Raw genomic sequence first — 22,500 nt, forward strand, 5'->3', positions numbered from 1 at the left:
GGTTTACGGTGGTGATTCATTGTCCGCTTTCTGCATGGCTCCAGAGAATGTAGCACACATCTCATGCGATTTAACTCTCCTCCATGCCATAGTGTTTAAGAGGCTGTGACCCAGCCCCAGCGCCCCCCAGTCCCCCAGTCGTCGTCCGCCGTCTCCCCTCCCCACCACCACCACCCATAAGAACACACACGCAGGGGGGTGAGGGTGTCACGTCTTCCTATAATAGGGTTGAGGTGGATCCACCGTTGCAGTCGGGGGCCTCGGGACCCTTCCTCCCAAACATATTAACATTCATTGGGGCCCAATCGCCGGCCTCCATGTGCGTCTGCTCACAATGGCTGATTGGCAGACACAAGAATATCTAATCAGAGTCGGAATATCTAATCAGGCTCTGTTTTATTGGACTGAATAGCCTTTTTACCCGTTCAATTACAGCGGGGGCCATGAAAGATTCATTTTAGATCCATTTTCTGATAATGAAACAAGGGTGTCGTGGCGCTCCTCGCCGTCCTCCCTGAATAGATTTGAGATTTAATTCAGCCGAACCGACCCGCCCACGCAGCCGCCGCCGCCGCCGCCGCCGCCGTCGCCGCCGCCCTAGCCGGAGGAGGACGACGACGACTCCGAGGTGTCGTGACTGCGTGAAAACCCTCTGTCGTCGCTCGGTGTCACTCTGTATCACTCTGTTTCTGTCTCTATCTCTCCCTCCCTCCCGTGGCGCGATTCACAACAGAATATCAACCACTTTGATCTTTTCGGGGACATGTCCACCCCTCCCTCGGTGAGTATGACAGCACTCCAAAGTATTTCCCTCCTGGAGTATTAGTGGACATCTTGTCATTATTATCTTATCATCTTATCACATGTTAAGATTAAGATATTATTTTATATGTAATGCATACCGAGAAAGTAGGGTTGTAGTAGTGCAAAGTATAGGGCTGGCCGATTTATCGAAATGATATCAATATTGTGATATGAGACCAGATATTGTCTGGGATTTTGGTTATTGTGATACCATGATAAAAGTTCAATGTTACGCTAAAATGATGCAGCTTTTTCAAATTCTTAGTTCTAGTGCCAATGCCATTCCCTGTTCCCTGGTCATAATATCCACACGTTTATGAAAGCATCAATAGTCATCACCAAAGTATTGTCTTGAAGTATTGATATTGAGGTATTCGTCATAAAATAGTGTGATGTTTGATTTTGTCAACATCACCCGGCCCGAGTGTAAAAAGGGTGGAAGTATTTGTAGGAGTCGCCGTGACAAACACACACTTGAATTTGTATTCAGTGAAGAACCCACAGGGCTGTAAAGAAAAAATATGCAATGTTGACTTTTGTGTGACTTTGAAGAGGGTGACATCTGTGATTCTCTGTGTGTGTGTGTGTGTGTGTGTGTGTGTGTGTGTGTGTGTGTGTGTGTGTGTGCGTGTGTGCGTGTGTGTGTGCGTGCGTGTGTGCGCACGCGCGTGCGTGTTTTCCTCACAGATGCCCCCATCACCTGCCAACACGTTGGACCCCAGCAGGAGCTCCCGCCAGCAGCAGCACCCCCCTGCTGAGATGTATGCCCCCTTCAGCCCCACCTCCGTGCCCTCAGGTAGCCCAGGATGCACCACATCCAACCATGTACTGTGGACACGTCTCACTGTCTTGACCCGGCTGGGACCCGTAACTACTGAATATTTGGGAGGAAACACATTTTTTGTTTTATTTTTTTAGTTTAGGAGTGTGACATGGAAATGATGTGGAACATGGGGTGGAACCTTTAGAATGACAAACAGTATTTGGTCCCTCAGGAAAACGGTATGTCTATGAAGTGTTATGAAAAGATAAGATGACATACAAGATTCTTTATTTGTCACATACCGGTATAATAATAATCAACAACATAATAATAATAATAATAATAAGACACACACATATATATATATATATATATATATATACTGTATAACAAGAAAGCAAAAAAAAATTGTATTCAGCAAAATATATATACATGTATGAATATATGAGTATACAACAGAGTATGTTAGATAAGATAAGATAAGACAAAAATGGAAAATCCTTAATATGAAAACATTCAAGGGGCTGAAGTGTTTACAGTAATTCCACACTGGACAAAATACGTCCTTCACTTACCCTCCTGACTTCCTTCTTATCTCTCTCTCTCGCAGGCTACATGACCATGGGGGCGGTGCAGGCGGCCCAGTGGGCCCAGCAACCCTTTCCCGGTCAGGCCCAGACACTGGCCTTCCCGGTGCAGGGTCCGCTCCAGGTGACCCAGGTCCTCCCGGGGGGCCAGCCGGTCATCTGGAGCCAGGCCAACATCTTCCCCGCCACGCAGCAACAGTGGGCGGCCATGGCGGCCTACATGCCGGCCCAGGCGGTGGGTGTGGGGGGCCACGCCATCCCGGCCGCCATGCTGCAAGGCCTGGTCCCCATCACCACCATGTGCCCCCAGGCCTGCGACCTGTCGGCCCCCTCCTCCGCCATAACCAGCCCCCAGCATTCCACCGACGCTACGCTGCTCCAGAGGCAGCTCAGCCTGGGCAGGGACGGGGGCCTCTGTCTGGACCAGGACGCCGGCGAGGGCCCGTCTTCGTTCGGGGCCGTCGCCGGCCCCGGGTCAGCGGCCGTGAGCCGCTGCGGGACCCCCGGTCCGAGCAGTTTACCGGACACGCTGGTCTGCATTCAGCTGCTGCCGGCCGCGGCGCCGGAGGAGGAAGGAAGCTGCAGCGACCTTGACCTCTCCAGGATGACCTTGAGCCCCGGCACGTCCACCTCCCCCTCCACCGACTCTCGTGAGTTTTTCCCTCCTGGCGTGTTGTATTTACAGGGGAGGGTGCCAGATTTTAATGCACCGTAAATTTTAATGCAGCTCTTCCCTGTTTAGCGACTGATTTATTACGACCTCCCATTCACATCACATCCAGCGCAGTTTTCCAATTAGGATCACGGAGGCTTTGGAATAGATGCTTGACTGTGTGTGTCACCTGAACTGAGAAGCATAAAATCGGAATGAGAAAGTGGGAAAGGGAAAATAAAATTTAAGCTACATGAACGAGGAAGTCTGGAGGAGGCACACCGCGAATCAAACAACTATAAACGGCATAATCGTCCTTCCGCAAAAATAAATATTGTAGGGCAAAGTATTGCCAAGAAATTAGACAGTGTAGGGAAAGAAATACAGAATTCATGACATAACTCTAATCTGGGAAAAAATAAAAATATAGACGAAACACGTTTCCATTGCTCTGTTGTCACGTTGCGCTTTTTTTTTTTTTTTTTTTACAAACACTGATATCATGAGTTATTTTTCCACCATGGCACCGTGGATTTTATTGTGTAGGTTGCGGCCATTTGAGCCGATCTAGATGCTGTAATATTGGTGCATGTTTTTGCCAATCATTTAGTAAACATGGCCCTGAGCACGCTCCTCTGCAGCCGTTGCTAAGTAATGTGCTTCTATACGACCGGAGGCCCTTAAGTGATTATTTTTTTTTTTTCTTTTGTCTTTTGAAGCAAAGTAATGACTTAAATGGACAATTATTCTAAATGCCACCGCCGTGGCCCACGCTCTCGGCCGGCTCGCTCTTGCTCTGCTATTTTCTCGGAATGCACATTTTCTTTCTTTTTCTTTTCCCCGCCCCAGAGGAATGCTTTTGAATATCATCAATGAAGCCCTTCAACCTGAGCATCATTTCCCAGGTGGCTCTCGGGCCAATCAAACCCCACGCTGCAGGGGCGGAGGGGTTGGGGAGTTGGGGCGCTAGGGCTCCTCCCCGGAATCATGGATTTTCCATTGGGGGGGGGGGGGAAATAAAGGGCACGCGTGTTTGTATCACCTAGGAAAAGAAAAAAAAAACGAACGAACCCGGCTCCCAAACTCGGCTCGGATCGCGGCTCGACTGCCTTTCCCTTTAACCAAATGTGCCACGACATAAAGCAACGCCATCGGTAAAACAGAACGAACCAACGTGGTTTCATCATTTTCGGAGTCCGCCGCGGCTCCACTAGAGCTCTGACCTTTATCTGTCCTCTGTGGATGCGGAGCGGCCACAAGGTCTCGGCAGCACCAGCGCCAATCAAAGGGAATAACCAGGAAAAGGGCAGAGTTTTTAGAACAACGGAGGCATTATTTGACAGCCCACAGTCTTGATGACCGGGGGAGTAGAGCTGAGTAGGATTTCCCAAAAAATTGCAGTACTTTGCTCTATTGCAGCTTTTAAAAAACAACATTTATCTATATCACAATGTTGCGTGACCAAAATCCCAGACGATACCTCGTCTCATATCGCAATAATGATGCTATATCGATCAAGCGTAAGGGGGAGTAACCTGTTGGAGCCAGATTTGAACCCTCAACCTTTAAAGTCCATGTTTTATTGCAAGTGTTTCCATTTGACGCTATTATGCGATCACGCTAAGCGGTGGATGCTACTGATCAAAACACGCTGTGACATTCAAAGCTCCACTCCAATAGCTACGTGGTCTCTTTAGAGCCAGCGGGCCAAAATTAAACAAAGAAAAGACGAGTTAAAAAAAAAAAATCGTGAAGGAGTACAAAAAAACAACAACTGAATTTAACCAGGAACCAGGAATGGGAGTCAAGACGTGGTTATCGTTCATTTATAATTCAATCGAAACAACACCCAGCACCCAGACCTTTGTGCCGCTGTCCCCGCAGCGTCCACGCCCGTCCCCCAGCAGGGCTCCTCCCCGGACTGCGCTCCGTCCCAGGCCAGCGACCCCTCCCCGCTGGACCCCGAGGCTCCGCCCGCAAACCAGGACCCGGGCACGGACACGGACACGGGCGCCCCGTCGGTGAGTCCAGCCGTCTGAACGATCAGGAGCGCACGCCAGATGCACGCCGGGGCCCGCCTGGCTCCGCCCGGCTCCGCCCGGCTCCGCCCGGTTCCCCGCTTTTCTGCCGCTCGTTTGGCTCCATGCCCTTGATTTTGATCGCTTTTGGAGAAACCTCCCCCCCCCCCCACCCCTTGAAAATGTCAAGTGAAGATTAGAAATGTTGCCCCCGAAAATCAAACACGCTGCGGTAAAGGTCAGAATGAATTTGAGTGTTAGCAGGTGCTTTGATTGGACTTGTTAAATGTGCCACAATTATATTTAATGTAAATTGTCAAAAAATACACATTTATATTGCGTATCAAATATGTGTATTTATGTTGAAACGCGGAACGGAATGTCTCAGGGGTGAATTCACAAAGAATGGATGGTGGCCGCTGATAGCACCATGGATTGCACCACCTGCACCGTCCTATTCACAAACGATGTTGTGCTAATGATATGACACTGAATCACGGCCATAAAGTTTTGCTGCCGAGTGCAATTTGCCCTTGTTTTGAGTCCGATCGCGGTTTACTTCCCTTTTTTTAAGGTTTAAGTGCAGTGACTACAAAACATTTATATAGTGTGAGTAAATCTATAATAAAATTCTTCCCACAGTTAATTAAATGAATTAAATGTGTACATATTTAAATTTTTACCTTCTACCTCTCACTGAATCTAAATATTACAATGGAGAAATGATGACAGTTAATTTCAATTATTTTGCTCTACCACGTTCCGGGCCGCTGCACCGCACCGCGGCCTTCGTTGCCGTCCATGGTCCTATGAGGTTCGATGCCATCTGTGGTTCTGTGTGAATTTTGGGCCACGTTATCGCTGTTCCCTATAACTTTTAGCTGTTTTTCGAGATCTTTTGAGTTAAATAGGAATTATGGAACCGTTTTGCTAAAATTTTGAAAACCACGGGCTGCTTACCCGTTCAAGGCATGGTTGTGGGATGAGAGTAATAAATAATTGTAATAATAATGGAAAAATAATATTTATAGATCACTGGAAGGTCTGGGCGTGACGTCCCTTATAAATGCGCTTCAATTGCAGCAGCAGAAGAGGCTGCCTTTATTTCATTTCTTTTTCTGGTCTCACGCAGTTACCACCGGGTCTCTGCAGACGGTAATAATTTCACTCTAAATGCGGCTGGCTGTTAGCACCGATGTTTTTGAATTGGCCACTTTTTGCAAAAAGGCTCATTTGCATAGAAATGGGGCCAATTTTGCACCAAAAGTATGAATAGGTGCAAATAGCACCGGAGCAACGAGATGTTAATTGCGCCGGTTAAGCGGACGCAAAAAGCCGTGCAATCCTTTTCCGTATACGCCCCTCTGTGTCTCTCTTTCTCTCTCGGACGGAGACGGTGAACCCATTCCCTGCTCAGTATTGACCTGTTTGCACAGGCTGTGACCAACACTCTGTCTCTCTCTTTCTGTCCGTCTCTCTCATTCTGTCTCTGTCTGCCTGTCTGCCTCTCTCTTTCTGTCTATCTCTCCATTTCTAACTGTGTATATCTCTCTTTCTGTCTGTCACTCTCTCCCCGTCTGTCTATGTCTCGCTCTCTCTATTTCTGTCTGTCATTCTGTTGGCCTGTCTCTCTCTCTGTCTGTCTGTCTCTGTGTGTGTCACCCTCTCAACCTCTGTCTGTCTCTCTATTTTTTTCTCTCTCCATCTGTCTGTTTGTGTCTGCATGACCTTCTGTCCATCCATCCATCCATCCGTCCATCTGTCCGTCCGTCTATCTGTCTGTCTGTCTCTCTGCCTGTCTGTCTGTCTGTCTGTCTGTCTGTCTGTCTGCCTGCCTGCCTGTCTGTCTGTCTGTCTGTCTGTCTGTCTGTCTGTTTGTCTCTGTGTCTCAGGGTTGTACTGATTCGAGGCCCGTGTCTCCGGAGCCCAGTGAGCCGGCCGGCGAGCCCCCTCAGGACGAGGTGTGTCCACCTGAAGACAGCTAGAGGACGACGGGCGCAGAGTGGGTGACTCTTCCTCTCTGCTCTCCTCCTCCTCCTCTTCCTCACATCCTGCAGCACTCCTCTGCTCGCTCTCCTCCTCCTTTCGCGTCTTATGCATCGCAGACATCTCACACTGCCGTTATATTTTGCATGCGCCGGTATATAATGCCTCCCATATTTAATGTGTTTTTTTTGTCGCTGTGGAGCGTAGGTTTTCTATCTTGGGTGAAATGAATCCACGCGGCGTTTATGTAATATAATGAAGGCACAATATTGACACCTGGTGGTCTGTTGTCGTCATTGCAGCAATTTGCTACTGCCTATAATGAATGTTTCTGTTTTTCACAGGGACAATGAACTCTCGTTAGGCCTTCATCGACACGCACCGGGAAGAGAAGTGGACAAGAAAGGGATTGAAAAGACACAAAAGGCATCTCTTACAGCTGGATTACACAGACGTGCTCTGAACATCTTTTTTAAACCATCCGAGTGACCCGATTGCAGTTCACACGCTGGATATCCTGTGATCTGCTTTCCTCCAGAGAACACAAAACTGGATATTGTTCTGCAATCACATGACTTTTGCAACCAGGAAGTGACCTTTCACCTTTTACTCACACGTGAGGTTAAGCCCTACTGTTGGAGACGTCTGGGTATATACAGGATACATCGCCGAGAACGTATTATAGACCCCCAGTGACATGGATGGGAAAAAAAAAAAATATTTTTGAAGTAAAAAAAAAAAAAAAAAAAAAGAATAACAATTTATGAGGAGCAGCGTTCAGTGTGTTCGACCTTCACTTTGTTATAAACTGCCACCAACAAGGACTGCGCACAACAGACGCACTTGCCAAATGTTTCCCATTGAGAAAAATCAGTTTGTCGATTTGCATGAACAGACTGTATGTGAATCCAGCGGACCCTACTGTGAGCTGTTCTCCACAGCTTCCTTTTAAGTAAAAAAAAAAGAAGAAGAAGAAGAAGAAATACAAATATAATTTTTTTTCTTATTTTATAAGCTGTGAATTCCGAATTGACGACAGAAAGTCTTCAGCGAATAACAAAATGGCTCTGAGGCGTCGATACTGAAATGAAATTTTGCGAAACGTCTATTTTGTAAATAAGAACCTCCTCCCCCCCTACCCCCTCACCTGAGCTTCTGTGCCATATGACAGCTCTGCCTCTCAGACGCCAGCTACCTGCTCCTACCAAGCAATGCCCCACCAGCAGCTCCTCCTCCACCTCCGGGTTTTGGTTTTTCTCCTGCTGCCATTATTTTCTACTGTTATTTTCTAAACATCTTTTTTTTTTTTTTGTTTTTTTGTTTTTTGGATGCACAGATACCAGGTATCAGGTCCAGAAACTGCTCCAAAAAAAACTGCTCCAATTGCTCCAACCCAATAACATAATGCGCTTATGCTGCTGTGATGAATCATGTCCTGTTTTCGTCAACAATTTAATGATAAATCCGACTTTGTTTTTCCCCCCAACAAAGTCAATAAAGTGTCATTTCGTCTGACCTTCATACAAAGCAGTGAATCCGTGACACAGAGTTTTAAAATCAGTGATCTCGCGGTTATTGTAGCGAAAATGTACTATGTATCGGCAATTACCCATGATGCTCGTCCTTGGTCCAAAACCACATGGTGTCATTGCATCCCTAATGTTTTCGTTTCTGATCGGTCAGTGACATAATGAGCTGTGAATCCGTCATTCCAAAACGACGCCTCCTGTACCCGTCTCACTTTTTTAAGCTTGACGGACGAGGTGACGGTGGTCTTCAAACGTTAAATAACAACAACAATAATAATAATAATAATAATAATAATAATAATAATAATAATAAATATAAATATAATAATAATAATAGTAATAAATATAACTGCAGGCAGCAATACACAGGGTCCAGGTTAGACATGTTGGTTACGAATAACAATTTTCAGAGTTCACATGAAACGCAGCTTCACTTCCTTACCGACACCAATTAAAAGCTTCTGCGTTCACATGGAACGCAGGGTGGACGTACTGCCCACTGCTTCTTTGTTGTCTTAGACTTTCAGCCTCTTTTTGGCATCTGGAATACGAAAACACCCGAATAATACCGTTATTTCACAACACAACTAATAACACAATTATTTCTAACCTCAACAAAAACACTTCTTGGAAAAAAAAAATGTGCGGTGTAAAACAATACAAATTACAGTTATCCGAGTTCCACTGAATGCAGCATTACTTCCGATTTTTTTTCGCGATGTGTTTATCGCGCATGTTCACATCGCGATGACGATGACAATACGACCGATCGCACAGCCCTACAGCGCGCCCCCTCGCCGGGTGTGAATGCCCCGGCAGAGACGAAACCTACTGTAACAAATTGGATGATGATGATGTCACAAAGCACCTGCTCTGTGACATCATAATCATCCCCCAAGATATCCGTGGGTGACCGTGGGTTCAGCGGTTGTTGTGTTCCAGACACGTTTAGCCCGAAAAACACCAAGGAGAATAATAAGGATAAAAATCCGAACAATAACAATGGGGTCCCAGCTCTGCAGGTTGGACCCCAAATAATTAGAATAATAAGAATAATAAGAATAAAGAAAACATTGAATCCACAGACCTCGATGAGAGCGATTCCCTCGCTCTGACGACCGTCATCCCTCACAAATCTTCTGTCCGGTTCTGTTGAACTTCACTGTTTGATTTCTGGTGCATATCAAATGACTCGGCCCGTTGTTTATGCGATACGAGTCAATACGGCGCCTCCTCGCGATGCACCTCTGCGCCTTATGGGTTGTAGGCCGATAGGTTGGTCGTTCCGTGTGCTTCAGTTCCTTCTGTCCGTCTGATCACTGTTATTGTCGTCGCATCAGTCGAAACAACGAACCGGTCGTCGGTGGCAGCGTAATTTTTATTTAAAATTTTTTATTATTTTTTTATAGGAACTACTCCACTGAAACCATATGTGACCAAAAGATAGGAAGACGTTATATTGAAATGAAATAAAAGAGATATCACTATTAACCTCTAGACTTACAATGAAGACGGTAACTGTATCCCTGCTTGTGTAATTAAAAAAGGCGAGAAAAAAAAAAAAAGTCCCAAATATTTTGTAAATTTTATTTATGAAATCAAGAATTGTACTGAAAATGAGGGGGGGGGGGGGGAGAAAGGACTTTCGTACGGCCTCCCCCCACCCCCCACCCCACCCCACCCCAATCACTGTGCGCATCCCACTGTTCGGTCACAAATAAAATATCATGTGATTCCCAACCGTGTGCTGTGCTATTTTATCGTGCTGTATTCTATTTTATTTTATTTTCCGAATTGTTCCCCAAAGCATAACTGCACACCAAGTGTGCCATGCTGACCGCCAGGAGAAGATGCTCTTCTCAAACAAATGATGTTCTGGTCTGGGGTGCTCAGGGCTTTTTATGGACATTGTCATATTTACCATTTCACTGTGTTTGTGTGTGTGTGTGTGTGTGTGTGTGTGTGTGTGTGTGTGTGTGTGTGTGTGTGTGTGTGTGTGTGTGTGTGTGTGTGCGTGCGTGCGTGCGTGCGTGCGTGTGCGTGGGCGTGGGCGTGTTTGTTCCTTTGCGGACAACGCAGCGAGTTGAGTAATTTGGTAAAATCCACAAATCAACATCGACCCCTGAGGCTCAAAGATCACTGGAATACAAACACGAACGCCAACCGACATTACCGGAATGTTCAGGGATTTCTTTTCCGGAGGGGGGTGTCAGATTATTCTGTCGTTTTCTAGACACTCTATTCGAATCACCTTTTTTCTTTCCACATCCAGACTTTCTCCGAATATAATGGAAATAAACCAACACCAAATGAGGTCTAGATTCACAGTATGACAGTAGATTTATTTTCATTCTCTATATATTCTTTTCGCTGATTTGCGACGCCGGCGGAAAATTGGAACCAGTGAAATAGTGACATAGTTACATGAATGGATTTGACTTGGAGAGGGCGCAGAATATTTTGGAGTCGCGCTCCCCTCTGGGCTCTCGGACGGAGGTGGTGAACCCATTCCCTGCTCGGTATTGACCTGTTTGCACACGCTGTGACCAGCACTCTGCCTAAACTTTCTTGTTCCGCTTTCAGTCAAAAGACGCAGTAAAGGTTGAACCGCAGTCATGTGGAGCGCCGTCATGCACGCCACTCTGACATCAGTGCTGCTCAGGTATTTCTTTTTCTCATTTGCTGTTATTCACCAGCGGAAAGGGCCTCGTATTGGAGTGCATCACAAGGTGTAAATGAATCAAGGCTCTGAAGAACTCCAATTTCTCGTTTTTTCTCGGCGCGATACCCGATCGGGAAATTTTGATGTCTTTTGGATTATTTCAATTTTGTTCTGCCCCAGCGTCGGCATAGCGACAGCGGACGATGCGGAACCCGGGGTCCGCGTCCAGCCGGTGGACTGCGCTCAGTCCCATTGGAGCTCCTGGTCCAGCTGTGACATCTGCCAGAAGAAAAGAGTGAGACACGTTATCATAAGAGTAGATGTTCCTGGACAGACACCGTTCGATAAATATGGGAATACATTTGGATGCTGCCACTGCAAATGCCCATGATTCTACCACGCATAATAGTCGTGCTGTGGTATAGCAGATACAGAACAGTAACTTTGTCGAAAAAAAATAAAAATGGTTATTTCCATCAAAACGTATCTATAAATACAAATATCGTCTTGTTGCATGTGATGTCTTGGACCTTTGTGGCACATGATTCCACCGCGGGGTCGTGACTCCACACGGGGTCACTTGGTGTCGCGATTGTGGCGCCGCCCCTTGCGGCCGGCTGCGCGAGCACCTCGCGTCCTTTACGCACATTTGAGTATTTTTTGTATTTTTAGAGCTTATAGAGCTTATTGTGCGTGATCACCGGGTGTCATGACATTTCACTGCATATATGTAAGAACATATGTATATGTATGTGACAAATAACCTCTTGAACTTGATATGCACACGGGGGCACCGGATATTTCTAAGACGGATATATATTTTGAGAAGAACTGAGTTAAATAGGCTTCAAATACATTATAATGTCTTCATCATCTGTTCGGAGCCCCCTCCATAATCTGAGATATAAAAGTAAAAGTAGACAACGCGATACTGACAATTTCATGACGCAGTTGCTATACATATACATTTGGCCAGTTTTTAAATTCCAGTAAGAAAGATTTTCTTTTTTTGCCTCAATCTTTTGCTTCCCAAAAAAAAAAGAATAATAATAAATAAATAAATAAATAAATTGATAAATAGATAGATAAATAAATAATAATAATAATAATAATAATAATAATAATAATAACAATAATAATAATAACAATAATAATAACAATAATAATAATAATAATAGCAATAATAGGTAATAGATTTGTGACCTAACAACAGGGTCACTCCCCGCCCCGCCGTGTTGAGTGGAAACACCACCCTACTCATTCTGCTGGCACAGGGTTCTGCTGACGCGCTGCGTCAATGCCTCTAATCCGGTTTCGACACAAGGAGATAAATCCGACCTTGACATGACAACGTTAAAACACCCAGATAATGTAATTCCGCTTGTTGTGGCCCCCGCCCCCGCCCCCCGGACAGGATTCCCGGTTCTGAAGACGTGCAGCCGGAGACGCCTTCGTTGGGCCGTGTCCAGTCCCCTCATCCCTCTGTCTTCTTCCCCCTCCTCCACCTCCAGTTCCGCTTTGCCAAGCTCCTGCAGCCGTCTCAGTTCGGGGGGGAGCCGTGCCTCCTCCACGGCAGGGAGGAGGAAGCGTGCGCCGTCTCAGCCCGCTACACGTGTGAAAACATCCCCGTGTGCGAGGGCTTCCTCTGCGGCACAGGTGACGCTCCGAGATTGTTATCTCCGCGGATAATATCGCACCTTCGCGGCTCATTAGCGAGATGTTCTTGCTCGGCCTCTGGCGTTTTTAAAGGATAGCTCTGGTAGTTTTCAACGCAGGCCTTGTTCAAACGCTGCCTCTCATCGTTTAAAGCCGGCCCGCGTTCCCATCGAGAAACTTACCACTCTGCTGCAGCTTCTCACTGGGCTAACGGGGGGAAAACTTGCATTTTTTGTCACATGCGTCTTGGTGTATTTTTTTTCAACGAGGTTTGAGTAAGTAATATCGCATTTGGTTTAAAACTACTTTTTTTGCAAGTGGGCAGCCATACAGTAAAGATTGCTAGTAGGAAGCGCCACAACTTCCTGTTTCCAGCCTCTTACATTGTAGCCATAACAGCCGATCGGAAGAAGAGAAAACAGGTCAGTGAAACCCCTGTTTTTGAAAAGGACATTTAACGTGTTTTGACTGCATTCAAACACAGTGAAAAGCTGCAGCGGAGTGGTAAGTTAGTCAAATAGTAAAATAGTGACGCGTTGAGGTTGAAATGATTGACACCAACATTTTAACAAGCCCTGGGATGTGAAAATGACGACAGCCAGTTACCAAAGGATGATATGAAAGCATGCTGGTCTGAAAAAGATTTTTCATCTGCGCCACTTCTGAGGGAATCACCTCAGCTCTTCAAGTGGATTTCAATCCCGGTCTCTCCCAGTGCATAGTGTACCACTTTAATTGGCATCTTTAGCAGTTTTAGCATTTCCCCTAGAGGGGATTACTACACCCATCAGCTACAACATTGAAACCACCGACAGGTGAAGTGAATAACATTGCTCATCTCTTTCCTAAGGCACCTGTCAAGGGGTGGGATGTGTGAGGCAGCAAGTGAACAGTCAGTTCTTGAAGTTGATGTGATGGAAGCAGGAAAAATGGTCAAGCCTAAGGATCTGAGCCACTTTGACAAGGACCGAATTGTGATGGTTAGACAACTGAGTCAGAGCATCTCCAAAACGGCAGGTCTTGTGGGGTGTTCCTGGTATGCAGTGGTTAGTACCTACCAAAAGTGGTCCAAGGAAGGACAACCGGTGAACCGGCGACAGGGTCATGGACGCCCAAGACTCATTGATGCACGTGGGGAGTGAAGTCTAGCCCGTCTGGTTCGATCCCACAGAAGAGCTACTGTAGCACAAACTGTAGTGTAAAGTTAATGCTGCTCTGATAGAAAGGTGTCAGAACACACAGTGCATCACAGCTTGCTGCGTATGGGGCTGTGTAGCTGCAGACCGGTGTCCAGAGTGTCCGTGCTGACCCCTGTGCACCACCGAAAGCACCTACAATGGACACGTGAGCGTCAGAACTGGAGCTTGGAGCAATGGAAGAAGGTGTCCTGGTCTGATGAATCACGTTTTCTTCTACATCATGTGGATGGGTGGGGTTAGGCTCCGATCCGATGGAGCATCCGTGGGATGTGCTGGAACAACCCTGATCCACGGGGGCCCCACCTCGTAACTTCCAGGACTTAAAGGATCTGCTGCTCACGTCTTGGTCCCAGATACCACATGACACCTTCAGAGGTCGTGTGGAATCCATGCCTCCACGGGTCACAGCTGTTTAGGCGGCACAAGGGGGAGCTACACAATATTAGTAGTTTTTGGTGGTGGTTTTAATGTTGTGGCTGATCGGTGTGTATTGGCATTTAAAAAAGATCGATTCAAGGCCATTATAAGAGATTAGAGACTTTCTAAGGAAGACATTCGCTCTTTTTAAAAAGTCATCACCGTTTGACCGCTCTTAGAGAATGGTCAACATTGGGGAAAAACTGTGAAAATCTGCGTCATTTCTATTCCTCGCAGGTCGCTGCATTCACAGAACTCTGCAGTGCAGCGGTGAGGACGACTGCGGCGACATGTCTGACGAGCGAGGCTGCCCCAAGGTCCAAAAAGTCTGCAGGCAGGAGGCAGAGGAGTACTGGGGCGTGGAGAACCTGGCTAAAGGGTCAGTCCCACTCCACTGTTATTTGAAGTCATTTGTCAAAATACAGAAGGGATTTGTCTGGAATCCGGACGGGGAGAATCCGTTTATTTCGGGAAATAATGGGGTATTGTTTATCATATTATGTAGGTTTCCAACCAAACCGATTTCAAACCAATTGATTTGGTTGGGTTTTGTATTTTTTTGTTGGTGACTTGAGGTGGTGGGGATCATTTTTAATCAAAGGGCGCTGCTCTTTTTATTGGAAATGTTCATCCATATTGAGGCTTTACTGACCGCAACAAGCCATGGCGCTTTATCAAAATCACCGCGGCTGCCTTTCGGCAGGAAGTCCAACGGCGGATTCGTGCAAATGCATCGAACGGCTGTTTCTTTAAAGGTGCCATCTCAAACACAGGATTTTATAATAAAAACATTTTTACAAAATAATCTTACGGATTACCACTTTAAACGGCAAGGTCCCGTAGTTTGGTCACAAATTTGATTCTCTCCGGGTAATTAGGGCGCCGTTAATGCCGTTGCTCTCCTCCTTCCACCTGTCAGGATCAACATCTTGAACAGTAACCTGGAAGGCGTTGTGCTGGACAACAGATACTACGCTGGCGGCTGCATGCCTCACTACATCGAAGGTGTCCGGTTCAGGAAGCCCTACAACCTGCAGCAGTACATCCTGCAGGTGAGGTGCAGCGGACATGCGCGCCTTTACTCCAGGTTTTTTCCGGGGCGCCGTCCTCGAACTGGGACGTGCGCCCCCGGGCTTGAATGTGGCGGGTCGCGTCTCTCCACAGACGAAAGGCTCGTACGACTTCAAGCTCCAGTCTTTTCAATCCTACTCCGAGTTCATGGAAAACACCATGAGAGAGCGAACCAGCAAAACCACGGTGTCATTCAGCATACCCATCCCGGGAGTCGGCCAGTTTGGATTCAACTACGCCGACGAGAAATACACCAAGTCAGAGAAGAAGTTTCGCCGCGCTTCCGGAAGGGTGAAGCGTCATTTTCTTATTCCACTCATTTATTTTTATTGTTTATTTTGACTCTCTCTCTCACCTGGATCCTTTTTAAATCCCACCCCTCCAGACCAACAGCTTCGTGCAGGCCAACGCGCAGCTGGAGTTGGCCCAGTACATCCTGAAGTCAGAAGGTCTGATGCTGCACCCAGAGTTCCTGCAGCGGCTCCGTGAGCTGCCGCAGGACTACGTGTACGGGGAGTACCGCCAGATCTACAGGGACTACGGAACCCACTACATCACCGAGGCCACGCTGGGAGGAGCCTACGAGCACACCATCATCCTGGACAAGGAGAAGCTGGAGAAGACGGGTGGGTTGACTGACGTATTATTTCAATGAATGATTACGGCAGCTGGAAGGTTTACCGCACTGTAACTTATTATTACACCGCACATAACTCTAGCTGAGCGGATTATTTTGTATTTTAACTTTTTTAAATATGTTCTGAATCTGTATTATCTCTATTCATAAAACGGTGTGGTCTGCTCCTCTACTTTTAGAACTTTTAGAATCCCGTCTCTGGTACTTTGTTTGGTAAAAAATAGACATCCGCACTGATATACTACCTCACGGGTTTTATATATATATATATATATATATATATAAAATTATAGTATATAATTATTATTATTATTGTTATTTATTTTATTTATTTTTTCATTTCTGGTCTGTTCAGGGCATAAATGGAGATTCTAATACACAACTCCACTGCGCGTGCCCGTTTCTCCAAATTAAAACAGTGTGTTTTATTACTTTCTGTATTTACTTTTTCCAAATTGAATGAAAGAACAATGTTCAAATGTTGCTGTTTGATTTAATTTAATTTAATTTGTTTAGTTTAGTTTTTTTAATTTAAGCCTGCTGTATTTTTTACTGTTTAAGTCATTTTATTTTATTTTTTACTTGTAATTGGGAACAATATTTAGTTGCTACCTGACCACTCTTGGTCATATTGAACAATATTTGGATGCAGGTTAATCAATTTTTCATTTTTTTTTTATTATTCCTGAATAATGCAATGGCTGGACCCGACAATGACAAGATGTAAACACGGCGGTCGTTTTACTTCATGACAGCCACACAATGTGGATGGAGTTCACCGGCGCATTGTTCAGATTCCACGCTGCTGTACCTGTCCCTGTGGAGAAAGGGCAATGTCAAACACGGCAAAGGTTTCACAAAGAGTTCAGTTGTGTGCCCTATACTCTTAAAGCATATTTTTCTCTGTCCTCCCTTTTTCTAGACTATTCTTTGGAAGACTATAAGTCCTGTGTGCAGGCAGGTGTAAACATCGGGATACGTAAAGGTGTCGAAGTGACGGTGGGGGTGTCAGGAGGCTCCTGCAACGCCCTTCTGAACGAGATGGGAGGTGAGGACTCACGCTTGATTGGGTTGGGTCCTGTCACTTATAAGTCCTTTAATAAGGTTTTTTTGTCAATCTGCTAACTATTAAGCAAGTAAATAAAGCTATATTAATGAAGCCCTTTAAAAACACCGTGTTAGAGACCGATTCACAAACGGTGGCCCAAAGTAGAAACACGATGGCGAATTAATTAATTAAAACAAAGAAACAAATGGTATTTCAACATGGTGGGCATAAAAACAAGGATAAAACGTTGAAACAGTCTGGCCTACAAGATGCAGAAAACAGAGACGCATAATGAAAAGTAAAAAAAACAAAACAGATTTCAATGAAGGTCATGAAACAAAAAGAAAACTTCAGAAAAGGCTACCCCATACAAATTGATTTTGTTTTTTTTTTTGTCATTTTTGGCTGATCTAATACATTGAGAGAGATGTTTCCATAAGCTGCAAACTAAAACAGTATTACTATTGTAATTTCACTGTCATGTTTTCTCTAGTGGATATATATATATATATTTTTTTTTTTTGGGGGGGGGAGCCTTTTAAACATTCCGCAAATGTGAAAGTCAGTGGAAAGAAGCCTCCCGTCTCCTCCTCCCCCCGTCTCCCCCTCCTGTCTGCCCCCCTCTCTCCAGAGGACACCGCCAGAGGCAGCATGGTGGAGGACTTTGTGGCCCTCGTCCAGGGCGGAGACAGTCAATCCATCACGGCGCTGGTGTCCAAGAAGTTACCGACCCCCGAGCTGATGGCGCTTTGGGGCGAAGCCGTGAATTACAACCCCGACTTCATACGCAGCACGGTGAAGGATCTGCCCCCGTCCCCCGCTCCTCCCCCTTTCTCTCACACCCTCCACCTTCTTCCGTCTTAAAGGATAGGCGCGGTATTTTTCGACCCAGGCCCGACAATGTCTATCGACGATTCACTGTTTAGAAACGTACCCCACCCTGCAGGAGCGTCTCACTGTGGTTAAATACAGTCCAGTGGGGCAAACGTTTAAGCCTCAATCAGACAGTCTCTACGCGTTAAACAGGCTGGAAAAGACACGGTCGAAAACTGCGCTTGGTATCAGGTTTTTCAGAATTTGACTATTTGCGCTCCGCAAATCATCTCTTTTGGCTCGATCCGCACTAAGTTAAGAGGCTAGAAACATGAAGCTGCGACGTTCCTACCGGCAAACCGATGTGGCCAATGCTTTTCTATTATTTGTTACAAACGGTCAAAACCAACATCATTCTGAGAGATTAATTGTTGATGCAAACTGTGCTGAGCATTTACTTCGAGGGCTGTGCAAATGCTTTTGCATCAATGTGACGTTTCCATTGTTTCCATTGTTTCCATTGTTTCTGTCACATTAAAAACTGTGGTCTAATAGTCATTTCGACCCATTTCTTTCCCGATCAGACTTGGCCGCTCTTCGAGCTGGTGACCCCCAGAGACTTTGTCAACGCCGGCCTCCTGAAGCGGCACCTGACGCGAGCTCTGCAAGAATACCTGGAGGAGGCCGACGCCTGCAGATGTGCCCCCTGCCACAACAATGGAGTGGCTGTCCTGCGAGGTGATGCCCGGTTCACTGATCGCCTCTATCACATCACATCATTTATTTTCTTGGGGGATAGGAAAACAAAGCATTCACGGTGTATCTACCGAGCTCCAGCCTTCATTAAGATTCCGGGGATTTCCCTGTTTCTGGAGGCGCTGAACCCCAGAATAACCTGACGCTTTGTTCATAATGCATTGAGATATTTTTTGGAGATAATGATGATGGGAATTGGATGAGATGTGTTTTCCCCCTCTCATCAGGCACCCGATGCGACTGCGTGTGCCCTTCTGGTTACAGAGGACTCGGCTGTGAGATCACTCAGAGAAGAAAAGGTGAGAATAATTAGAAAGGTGCGAAAACACAAAGAACTACCCACGTTAGACTTTTTCGATTTCCAGCCCATTTGTTGTAAATATTCCTTCCACAATCCGTTTCTCAATTGAGTGACCTCACCTACATGAATAAAGCTTTGCTTCATTTATAAGAATTACCATTTTTCCCTCGTATCATAAATGCTATAGTTGTGGATCACTCATAGTTTTGCGCTCTGACCCTTCAGATATCGGCATTGATGGCAGCTGGAGCTGCTGGGGAGCCTGGACCAGGTGCAGCGGAAGAACCAAGAGCAGGAGCCGTCAGTGCATAAACCCGCCGCCCAGCAACGGGGGCATGGTGTGCAGAGGACTGCAGCACGAGTCTACAGCCTGCTTCTAAAATGTGATGGAAATTGCTCATGCTGGCTGAAAGGATGGGTTCGCTGCTTGTTTGTTTTTTCAACCCCATTGTTATCATTCGGAAAAAAAAAATTATCTGAATTTTGAAACCTTAAACCATCTGGAACACCAACTTCGGCACCACACACGAACGCGGTTTCCATCTTGTTTGAGCCACGCTGTCAAAATGATCCGGCGGTTGATGTTCCGTCCAAATCGATCCACATACGGAGCAGACATTGGTGAAAAAGCGACCAAATTTTGAGCGTTTTTTACACAGACGAGCCAGCATCTACATAATATACGACCACGGCTGAGGCGTCGTTTGAACCGCTGTGTCTGAATTTCATCCAAATCGAACCACATGCGGAGCAGATTGTAGTGAAAAACCGAGCCAATTTGACCCAAAATATTCAGTTGGTCTTGGTTAACTGACAGGTCACACGTCCTTTTCTAAGAGGAACGAGATGAGATTTACAGTAAGACGCTTTATGACGTCATCATATTATTTACTATGAATGTACAGATTCCGATTGAGAATGTCCAGTTGGACCGTGTGCGGTCGAGGCTCTGTCGTGTTTAGACGTTACTGAACTATCGATTTACGTGTGTATTTATAGAGCTTCTTACCTGGTAGATGTCAGTAGACCTGTTCGATTGATATTTTAAATCCGGGGTCCACATTACTTTGCCGGATCAGTGGACAAAAACAATCCTTAAAATGTCGTCAGCGTGTCCCTCAAGCACTGTAATGTGCGACTGAGTGATGCGTTCAAGATCCAGCGAGGCATCGGAAAAAAATAGAAGCCGCGCAATGGAAATTACTCACAGACATACCGAAACTTTTTTCATATTTCACAACTTAACTTACTGAAAATGTAATCCAAGGAAAAGTCAGCAAATAAATGACGTACATGACACCAAACGGCCACCCGTCACTGAGAGTGCAGCTCTATTTCCACAGACAACACGGTGAATTCTAACAATGAGAAATTCGGATTGACAGGCAAACATGGAGGCTTGTTTTAAAGACGGGAGGGTTGCGCTGCCTAGACCGAGAGACCAGAGAACCCGGGAAACTGTAAAACGCACCCAACGCGACTTAACTCGACACCACGTATTGCTGCCTGCAGCTATATTTTATAATATTACTGGTCATAGCACAAACACATTGATCGCTTTTCATGGTGCAACTTACAACTCTGCTGCAGCTTTCTAGTGGGGCAGTCGTTATATGTTATACCAGAAAGTTTTAAAAAATTGTCACGAACCGTGCATTTTATCAGGCATTTCAGGATTTTATTGACTTTGGCACTTCCACAAATCCATGTCCATGTTAACGTAAGAGACTAGAAACAGTAAGTTGCGTTGTTTCTTAATAGCAGCCATCTGTAGCCAATATTACCGACAGCCCTTCTTCAATATTTGTAACTACCGTACAATTTTCCTGCTTTCGAGAAGGCGATTACATTTTTTTTTGTACAGCCTCAGACCCCACCCCCATGACTGCATTCAAGCACAGTGAGAAGCTGCAGCAGAGTGCTATGTTTCTGAACAGTAAAGTGTTCGACAACAATGAAGCTTTGTGCAATGAAGAGTTCTAAATGATGGAAAGCAAAATTTTAATAAGGCCAGGGTTGAAAATCAGCGAACTTATCCTTTAAGCATGTGTAGCGCTCCTACCTGCTATAGATAAACGTCTGCGGAGTCCTGAGTTCTTTTTGAATAAAGCTCCTAAACTATTGACCCTGAAGCCAAGGGTCAATTATCCTAACTTTCCTTCGTTTTTTTTTGCTATTATATTAACTTATTTTACCTGAACAAAACAGAGCTATACTACCTCTTTAAATCAAAATATATACCCCTAATATGATTGAGAAAAAAAAAAAAAGGTTTCTTAATGAAATGATCACACAGCACACAGGAATATGGCTCCAGAGATAATATCTTACTACACTATATTAGAAAAGAAAAAAATAAATGCAAAATAAACAATTTGTGCTCGGCAAATTAATGACACAAAATACAATTTTTACTTTCTTTTCAAAAGAACATGAAATCTTCATGAATATGCTTTTTAAGTAGACATCTGAAGACAACTCTTTTTAAAGAGTTGTATATTCTACATATTTATTACATCATTTTTAAACATGGAATACTTCTCTATATTTTTACCTTGTTAAACAATAGGGAATGACTTCTAAGCCCAGATTTATTTATTAAGAGCTCTTTTTATTTTTACTAATGGATAATAGTTTTCACTGGCTTACACATGCATATACGGCATTGTGTGTGTGTGTGTGTGTGTGTGTGTGTGTGTGTGTGTGATAGAGATTATAATATATGCACGCTTATAGTCGAGGTCGAGTAGATGGAGTCGTCGGAGAAACAGAAGATTACACATTAAAATGAATTTACATTTACAGGTGCAAACAATATTCAGGAAAATGACATTATCTTCCTTTGAATACCGTTTTCCATCTTTACAAAACCTTGTGGGCTGGTCTCCAGGCATGTCTTGTTCCGCTCTGCAGCTCTTAACTCTGCCCCCGGGCGCTGACCTGGATTCAAGCTCTTCCTCTCCACATCCTCACCCTCACACCACGCACAATTAACAAGGACTTCATCAGACGAACATCTGAAGACAACTTAATGCAAGTCTGTAGTAAAAAAAAAAAAACAACAAAAAAAACAAAACATTCCCGAGGCAATGAAAAATGAACGCACACCAGCAACAAAGTCTGCGCGAAATGAATTTATTCCTGCCTTGTCACTTTTATTCAACGGTTGAGCACATATAAACAAATAGTTTTTTTTGTATTTTTTTCCTTGACTGACCTAAAAACATACATTGAATCTCGAGGTGAGTTGAAGCCAGCGGACCTATTGGTCGTGCTTAGCTGTTGTCATGGCAACGCTCTACTCCTACGGTACATAATGATTGCATTCTGGGAGGTGCTCTCAGAAAATCACTTTTTGTCACGGCTTCGATCCAGTCGCATTTCATTCGCTTTTTCATTCGGTTTGGCTATTATGTTATGAACCAGTCACTGTGTTTATAGCACGTCAATGTGTGACATAACATACAAGCAAGGAGGTATTATGAGGCTTCATGAGACGAATTGTGGGGTTTTTTTTTTCCATTCTCTACTTTCTTTAATGAAAATATTGCTGATATTCTCATTCACATGTTTTTTTGTTCTTTTTTTTTTATCTGTTGCA

General features: G+C 45.0%; 2 protein-coding genes across 2 annotated transcripts in view; both read left to right on the forward strand.

Annotated features, from left to right (window-relative positions):
* The window catches only part of LOC307237693 (disabled homolog 1-like), a gene marked incomplete at both ends in the record, with an annotated part of 24,375 nt that extends 17,566 nt beyond the window's left edge, over positions 1-6,809 (forward strand). Inside the window, 5 exons of the mRNA XM_080010456.1 lie at positions 734-781; positions 1,492-1,600; positions 2,178-2,804; positions 4,691-4,827; positions 6,717-6,809. Coding sequence (XP_079866582.1) covers positions 734-781; positions 1,492-1,600; positions 2,178-2,804; positions 4,691-4,827; positions 6,717-6,809 — 1,014 coding nt within the window. The remainder of the gene's footprint in view (positions 1-733; positions 782-1,491; positions 1,601-2,177; positions 2,805-4,690; positions 4,828-6,716) is intronic.
* A 4,145-nt stretch (positions 6,810-10,954) lies between these two features.
* c8b (complement component 8, beta polypeptide) lies at positions 10,955-19,279 on the forward strand (the record flags this gene model as incomplete). The annotated part of the gene is made up of 12 exons (XM_080010457.1): positions 10,955-11,001; positions 11,182-11,296; positions 12,513-12,657; positions 14,511-14,652; positions 15,193-15,325; positions 15,438-15,635; positions 15,730-15,970; positions 16,904-17,029; positions 17,661-17,824; positions 18,427-18,580; positions 18,826-18,897; positions 19,125-19,279. The coding sequence occupies 12 exons, from the start codon at positions 10,955-10,957 to the stop codon at positions 19,277-19,279; spliced, it is 1,692 nt and encodes a 563-aa protein (XP_079866583.1).
* Positions 19,280-22,500: the final 3,221 nt, after the last annotated feature.

Source organism: Zeus faber (genome assembly GCF_960531495.2).
Source record: "Zeus faber genome assembly, chromosome: 12".
Lineage (NCBI taxonomy): Eukaryota > Metazoa > Chordata > Actinopteri > Zeiformes > Zeidae > Zeus > Zeus faber.